Here is an 8,255-nt window from a genome sequence, read left to right on the forward strand (position 1 = left end):
AATATATTGCCATTATACAACGAGGAAAAGTGGTGTTAATGGAAGTTGGTTGCTTTGTATAATCGAGTTTGAAGGAAAGCAAGTGTATTTGTTAACAATTCAGTTTAAAATTATATCAAACTGGAAATTAATTCTTTCCAAAAATTCGGTAAATCTTTTAGTAGAATGCAGAGCAAAGCTCACAAGCTGAGTCTTCTGAAATAACACTTTTTTTATGAATTGTTGTTAATATGTGCATATTATAAATGTTAGTTTATGTTCGTCGTTGTTTAATAATTAACAGTTTAATAAGCGGAAACTTTATTACTTCCCGAATAAAAAAACAAGTTTACTATTAATTGTTTATGCTTGCAGAAATGCATGTATAAACCGCAAAACGTAGAAAAACAAACATAGTTAACTTCTTTATTTGTTAATATTATATTTTATTATTAATCTATTTCAGTTGATGATTTAAATCATTCCGCAAACGATGGTGCTATACTTAGTCCTAATCGATATCAAAGTCAATAAAAAAAACCATTGCAATTGTGTTATTAAATTGTACGCAATCAGGGTTTCAATCGGTCAAATTAAAGTCAATTCTGACCAAGGCAATGAAAATAGATTGAGTGGCGCTTACAACTTTGATTTGTCTACTTTGCATAATTCCTTGCTGCATTATGCTGATTTTATTTACATTTGTAGCAAAAAATGAAAACACCGGAGATTCATTTTGAATCAACAAACAAACCTGTACCCATATCAATTAAGAAATATTCCAATATATTTTTATCTTAATAATGTTTTAATTATCTATTAAAATGTCATTAATTTCGGGTTGTAACTCAAACATAATGGAATTTCAGGAAAGAACTAAGTTCCTGGATATATTTATATTTTTGACAAACACTAGCTGCTAATTATTATTGATTTTTGGTAGGTAAAAACAAAAGTTCAAACATCAGCTTAAAGGAAATTTTAGATGCACATTAGTGTACCTAGTATTTCAAGTTTGAACACATTTATTTCAATTCTTCAATGGAAATGGATTAAGGTTTCCACTTGTCTCTAAGAATTCTGATTATGTGAGTTGCCTTCTGTATCTACACGCCGAAAAATTTTCATTTTGATTTGAGACTTGTTTCTTTATAAATGCGATTAAAACAATCAGCAGTAGCAGTTTTTTGCCCGTATGTTTTTTTCAAAACTGAGTCTTATATAGTCCAACATTTTATTGTTTTGGTCTTATGGTCGAGGTTTTTTTGGAGTTTTTCTTCAGAAACGATTAATAGTGTAATGGAAGTTCTTGATGAGATATTGATAAACCTCAAAATAGACTTAAATGCTATCTACTAGTAATTAAAGAGGCCAGACGCCCGATGGTCTTTAAAATTATAAAATGTTGAGTTTCTTAAAAAATCGCAACATTTAAGGTATTTTAAGTGAAGCCATTATTAAATAATGCATTTCTTCTTACAAAGAAAACAATATAAACACAACTGCAAACATTTATATGAATTTCATAACTGTGGTATTTTTTTCTTGATTGAGTTGCGTAGATTTTCACATATATTGAATATTTGTGTAATTTTCTTAGTAATTGCATCAACTTTTCCATGTTATGCAGTTCAACAAAAGTTTTTATGTTTGTAACAGTTACTTCTCGGAGATGTTTCTGACATTTTATAGTATTCAAAAACAACTTCCGCGTTTGCTCATTTTCTAGATATTTCTTACCACTCCTATATTTTAAATTAATGATCATTTCAAGTAAAATTTGGTAAAAATTCTGCATCAAGGCTGTCATCGATATGAATAAATCGCTGACTTCGTATCGAGTCCTAACCGGTATCATACGCACTTTGGGGCCAATTAAAAAAAGTGTCGTGACATCGCGGAAGAAAAATCTTCTCATTAAATGGAAATTCCAGACAGATTATCATAAATTAAAAGTGGTCGCTACTCGTTTGTGGCGCCAATGGTTGTTTTATTGTCAGCTGCATGTTCAAACGGCAAAGGACGATTTTTATAAGTTATTGAGTAAATGAATTAAATTACCATTTCAATGAAAAGCTGTTCAAATGACAGCGAGACAATAACCATTTCCAAAAAAGTTGAAAAGATATTAATTAATATTTTACTTAGGTCGAATTGGAAAGGAGTGCATTGAAATCAAAAGAGTATTTCTCTCAGTTAAATTGAGCAGACGGAAAAACAAAAAAGATTACTCTTTCTGAGAAAAGTAGGAAATAGTTAAACGTCTGTGCTATTCTTTCCAATTTTTACCATTCATTAGTTAGCAAATACTCATAAAGATATTACTGGCTAAACTGAGGAAGGAAATATTGAGAGACACTACCATCAATGATGAAAAAATCCTGATATTTATCATGAAAAGCGGTTGCCAAATATTGCTCGAGTTCGAAAAACTGGTGTAATTTCTTCTTTTCGGTAATATAATTTCCGCATAGAAATAACAATTTTTAATTAACCGGGCAAATTCTGCCTTCGAGCTTGATTGCAGATGTGAAAACGCATTACAAAAATATAAAATTGCCTGCTTTGTTGTAAATATTAATATGAAAACACTTTCTATACCTACACCTTCTTGTCATTGTGTGGTCCAACGGATGCAAAAAATATGAAAATAATGCACATAATAGTTTCTTCTCTTCAGTCCCGTTATTCAATTTCGTTTTGGCCGCGATTCTAACCCGACAATCTTCTCTTTCAAAAAAAAACACCGGCTAAATTGCTTTTAATGTTGAGATCAAACAGTTTATCAACAATATTACTCAGCATTTTAACTCGTCTGGCAGACTAGACTTAATTAATTTGCAATTTAATAAAGATCATTGAACCAATTTGGTCATCAGTTGACAATGTCCTTCAGCGAAATGTTAAGGATTTAACCAATTTTTTATTGTTGCAGATATGGTGAAAGGCAAAGAAGGAACAGCGCAGTAGAGCTAACTGGCATTCAGCTTCTATCAGCTACATTTATTCAGTTGAAGAAGCCCTACCAGCAGCTGCTCATACCAATGACCATCTACATTGGTGTTGAGCAGGCTTTTATCAGTGCAGATTTCACTCAATCATATGTATCATGTGCAATGGGTAAGAACTTTTTGCTCAAAGCTTTGTCATCCAGGAAAGGATTTAATCCAAGGCTTTATTTAAAATAATTATTATTATCAATTGGCTTGACAAGGCTACATTCTTCAATCTATGATTTTTTCAGCAATAGAAAATCTTCATTTCTGCTAATAGCAAATAGCGCTATTTATTTGAAGCCAACTTTATATCAGTTAACTCTGTGTTATATGCAAATGAGCACAAATATTTTAACAATATTAGCATTGCCAAAGGGGCTATGTAAATCAACCAAACCTGCTTAGTTCGCAGAAAATCAATTGAGTATAATTCTAAATTGTCTACCAATTAATGGAAAGCAAACAGACAACTAAAAGCCCAAGTCGTACTAGATAAAACCAGTAAAGTAATGTGGAACAATCATGTACTGCCGATAAATCAATCAATTCCATCAAATTACTTACTATGCATATACCGAATGCTGCAGTAAAATTGCCAATTTAATTAACTGTTCCTTTTTTGTAATTCAAGGTGTTAACAATGTTGGATTCGTCATGATCTGCTTTGGAGTTGTCAACGCAATTTGCAGTTTGTTGTTTGGAAGTGTCATGAAATACGTTGGCCGAGTGCCCATCATGATCTTAGGAATCTCAGTTCATGCAGCAGTACAAATATTTCTGCTTCTATGGAGGCCGCATCCAGACAACCCACTACTCTTCTTCATGGCTTCTGGCCTTTGGGGAGTGGGCGATGCTGTTTGGCAAACCCAAGTCAATGGTAAGGTTCACTTTTTCCTCTTAGAGCTATGGATGTACATTAATTTATTATATATTGTGATATTGTGGTTATTTAATGGTTCATTATTCACGAATCGTAAAAATACAATGTATTTTGCAACATTTTACTGCCCTTTAATGTTTATGGCTTTCGTGTCGACACTGTTTTATTCTAAATCAGTACTTAATGTACTAAACCATAAATGTTGCTGCTTGTAAAAAACATGACCTTTATAACCAGTGTGACAAAGTTGAACATCCTTTAATGGTGCTTAATGATTCTCATGCATATCAAAAAGCAGGCAGAACATTTTCTGCGAAAAAAATACAGTGTGATTAAAACTGGTGCCACTCCTTTTAACGATTTTAAGTTTATTTTACGAAGGTAGTTGGAGGAAGGATGTTGCTTTGTTGTTGTTATTTTTTGCAAAGCAAATCGATTATGTTCAAAAAACGAAAGTCATCGACGAAGGTCACTGAAGCCGCAGCTGAATAGTTGAGAGCTGAAGTCATAGTGAAGGCAATACTGACGCTAAGAAACGTTTAAGACCCTATTTAATTTCGATATAAACAAGCTACTAACACCATGCATCGAAACCGATTTGCACTGTTTTATTAACTGTTTTAAAAGGAAAGCCTCATTTGCAGGCCCAACAAAATCATTTTCGCCAAATTTATAATTTCGCATTTTGCGAATCTCTCAGTTATTTGAAACATTTAGTTTCCTCTCCTATTTTCTCTAAATATCATCGGACAAACCCTACAGAAAAATAACGCCCATTTTAAATCACCCTGTATACCATCTTGTCCGATCAAGCCATAGGTACATACTTTCCTCTTCTGTTTCGTGTTTCTTTCCAGAGTTCTCATAATTAATATTACTGTTATTTTTCAGGTTTGTACGGTGCTCTTTTCAGGAGAAATAAGGAGGCCGCATTCTCCAACTACCGTCTATGGGAATCTGTAGGTTTTGTCGTCGCTTATGCTTATTCCACTCAGCTTTGCGCTCGTATGAAGCTGTATGTCCAGCTAGCCATCTTAGTTTTTGGTAAGTGTAACAGCCAAAAAAATACGCAAGTGTGCTTGAAGCTAATTACAAAAATATTTTACTTATTCCTTTTGAGACAACAATTTTCACATATATTTTATAGTTTTCAGAAATTTATTCAAACATGTTACGGTTATACAAGATTTGGAAATAGAAATCATATAGTTTCCATTGCAAAGTTAATAAAACCTGTCATGTACACATACAAATTCAACTGTTATATAAGTATTAAGAAGGGTATTGTATAAATAACTTCTGACTGAAATTAAATTTTAAACCGCATTCTTGTCTAGTAACTGATGAAATTGACATGCGTAAAAGATATTTCTGTATTTGTTAAGCAATTATCCTACTAGAGGTATTCAAGTAGGTACCCATTTATAAAAATAACCAATTTATTTTTCATATACTCATATTTGAATGCCATTGAATATTTTATCTTAGCCAGAAAAGCATGTTTTAAATGCATGAAAAAAAATATTAGTATGATAGAAATTGATACCGATTTACTTAAAAACGTCTTAAGTTAAGAAAATTCTAATTTAAATTAATAAAAATAATAATAAGAAGATTGATAATTATCTTAATTTTATTTCGAATTTACGCTATTTCATATTGCATTTTTATATATCTTGAAGAGTTTTTGAAAAACGTAAACAGCATAGGGGTGCATTACTTCAATAAATTTATCTAACTTTCTCGTCTGCTATATTACTCTCAAATGATTCATAAGATGTGAATAAAGTCAACAAAATATACAAATTTAGACCGAAAATAACAATAAGTAATTTGAGATTTTGCAATTAAATAGGGATATTGTTCCTTTAATGGAGTTTAATTAATGAGGTTTTAAGCGTCAGTACGAATCGAATTTAATTTTACAGCAAGCTTCATTCGGACTAAAACTATTAAAAATTAAGAATGGATTAATAAAATTTTACCTAATTTGCTTAGTCAATCATCATCAATATAACTTAGGCAAACTATTACTTGCTTTAAAAATAAACTACGTGTATGCGTGCGCTTATATAATAATATTACCTAAACAGAAGAGCTTAAACCAGTCAAAAGTATTTTATTACAAAAATTTAAAACATTTCTTAATTAAATATAATTTTGCGATTGATCAAATATACACGTATTAACATGTAAAAAAGTGTTTTCGGTAAATACCGATAGTGATATTTAATTTATATTGCCGAATTCGTGGACAAAAACTGCCTGATTTGCAGAATTTGAGAAAATATTGGATATTGTTGAAAATTCGGATCACTTTGCTGGTTTTATTAAAGAGAATTGCTTCCGTTTTTCACATAACTTAAAAACATCTATATATTGGACCCGTCTTGTTATTTCAGTTCTTACTAGTTGCTCAATTTATTTTCTTTCTATTTTGCTTCAATTAGGTAATTACTGATTTAGTTATTAATTATATTTTCAGGTTTCTTGCTATACTGCGTAGTGGAAATCCACCATATGCGCAAACTGAGAAAGCAAAAGATAAAGGAAAAGAGAGCCGCAGAATTGGCAGCCAAAAGGCAGGCAGCAATCGATCAAGAACCAGAAACGACAGATGATGAAAAGGACGACATCGACGATGAAATCATTGTAACGCATTTGTAGTAGACTTGGGGTTTATTAGGTGAGCACATAACTTCAAAAAATAAATTCCACCATAAAGAAGACATTTTAATTTATCGTGAGCTTTAAATGCAGTTCGCGGAAGATTACAAAATCGCATTCACAAGCAAAAGCGTATTATTGCTGTAGTTAATATATTTGCAATCAACTAATATTGGATATTATTGTATGTTCTATTTCTACAATTTAATGTACTTTAATAACATATAAAAATACCGACTGTATAATCATTAATAGCAAATATCGGTCCTAAATTTTAAGTCATATTGCAGATATTTTTTAACTTTAATGATCTGTTTCTGTTTCTAGGCATTCCTTATTGGGCATAGGCTTCTAATTTATTTCACAAAAAAACGAAATACGGTGGTACACTGTGTTCAAATATATTAGTGGGGCCAGTGCACGATGCAGCAAGAAAACGACATTTTCCATAGGCGGTTTCTGTCCTAGAAGATTTAGATTTATAAAGCAGTATTTTTCTTTCAGTGATTTCACTATCTCGTAGATTGTATTACTTTAGGAGCAAATTCTGTTATAGAAACAATTATTTTTTCGTAGATTATTTGCACATTGAGATGCCAGTAATATCAAGCAAAAAATACTACAGCTATTAGACTTATCAATGCATTTTTTGTTTGGTCGCACATCTCCTTGTGCAACTATATTTTTATTTTGTAAATATAGAAACGTTATTATAAGTAGGCATGTTTCCTTCCGAATTAAAAACTCAAACTAATTAAAACCTTCTTAAAAAGTATTAAAGTAAGAAAGTCAAATTTTCGGTCGGTATATTGATCTTGCAAACTACCTATACCTATATACACAAATATTTATAAATAAGTGTTTATCACTGCTACAGTCTGTGATGATCAAAATACAGGAAACGCGATACTAAAAGTTGGAAAACTAAGCATTCAACCTTTTATTTTCAAAGGGTATTTAGTTTATCCAACAAATCACTATTCGATTTCGACATATGATTACTGCAGCTCCAAGTTTTTATCGGTTGATGTTCTAAAATTATTTTGTGCCATTCTCATTTTGTGTTAATACAAAAATGCTAGTAATTTTTTGAGTTTTTAAGGATCCAATTAGCGTTGTAGAAAACCCCATTACCATTATATTGAATTAGTACTTTATAGTTGAAGGTCTATAAGTGAAAAGTGTTGAGTTGGACGCCATTCAATCTGTTTCGTCCAAAATTTTAATATCTATTGTTTGTCCTTATCAAGTCAATTTTTGTTTAATGGAAAAGCATAATTAAGTTGAAAAGGTGAGAAACTTTTATTGTTATATAGGTTTATTTATAAATATTTTATTTTATTTCCTGATATTACTTGTTATATATATTATTGAAAACTTGTACAGTAAAGTCCTTAACCTAGGTAGAAATAAAGCTATGTATATTGTTAGGATCCTACTCAAACATGTAAATTTACTAAGTACTCAGTATTCTTAGAGCAATACTGTAAATTATAATAAACATCTTGAACCGTTAGCTAGTTTTTCATTTATTGTTTTCAATATAAAGCGAGTTGGAAAATTTACAGGAATATTACAGGGTGATTCATTAACAATGGAAAATTCAGAAACTAGACATACTACAAGTAAAATAGTGACCAATGACCTAAAATACTTTATCGTTTTTTTCCCAGTTTTCTGGAAATACATGGGTTAAAGACTAAAAATAGGTGGTAGTTTTTCAGACGAAGAAT

The 8,255-nt window shown here is 31.0% G+C and overlaps 1 protein-coding gene across 1 annotated transcript; it reads left to right on the forward strand.

The window, feature by feature from the left end:
- The first annotated feature begins 2,891 nt into the window (after nucleotides 1-2,891).
- Nucleotides 2,892-8,038, forward strand: LOC125504394 (UNC93-like protein). Its single transcript, XM_048666270.1, has 5 exons — nucleotides 2,892-3,099; nucleotides 3,607-3,852; nucleotides 4,747-4,899; nucleotides 6,341-6,541; nucleotides 6,850-8,038. The coding sequence occupies exons 1-4, from the start codon at nucleotides 3,024-3,026 to the stop codon at nucleotides 6,520-6,522; spliced, it is 657 nt and encodes a 218-aa protein (XP_048522227.1). The 5' UTR covers nucleotides 2,892-3,023; the 3' UTR covers nucleotides 6,523-6,541; nucleotides 6,850-8,038.
- Nucleotides 8,039-8,255: the final 217 nt, after the last annotated feature.

Source organism: Dendroctonus ponderosae, unplaced genomic scaffold (assembly GCF_020466585.1).
Source record: "Dendroctonus ponderosae isolate FM_Combo_2020 unplaced genomic scaffold, Dpon_F_20191213v2 Dpon_F_20191213_449, whole genome shotgun sequence".
NCBI classification, from domain to species: Eukaryota; Metazoa; Arthropoda; class Insecta; order Coleoptera; family Curculionidae; genus Dendroctonus; species Dendroctonus ponderosae.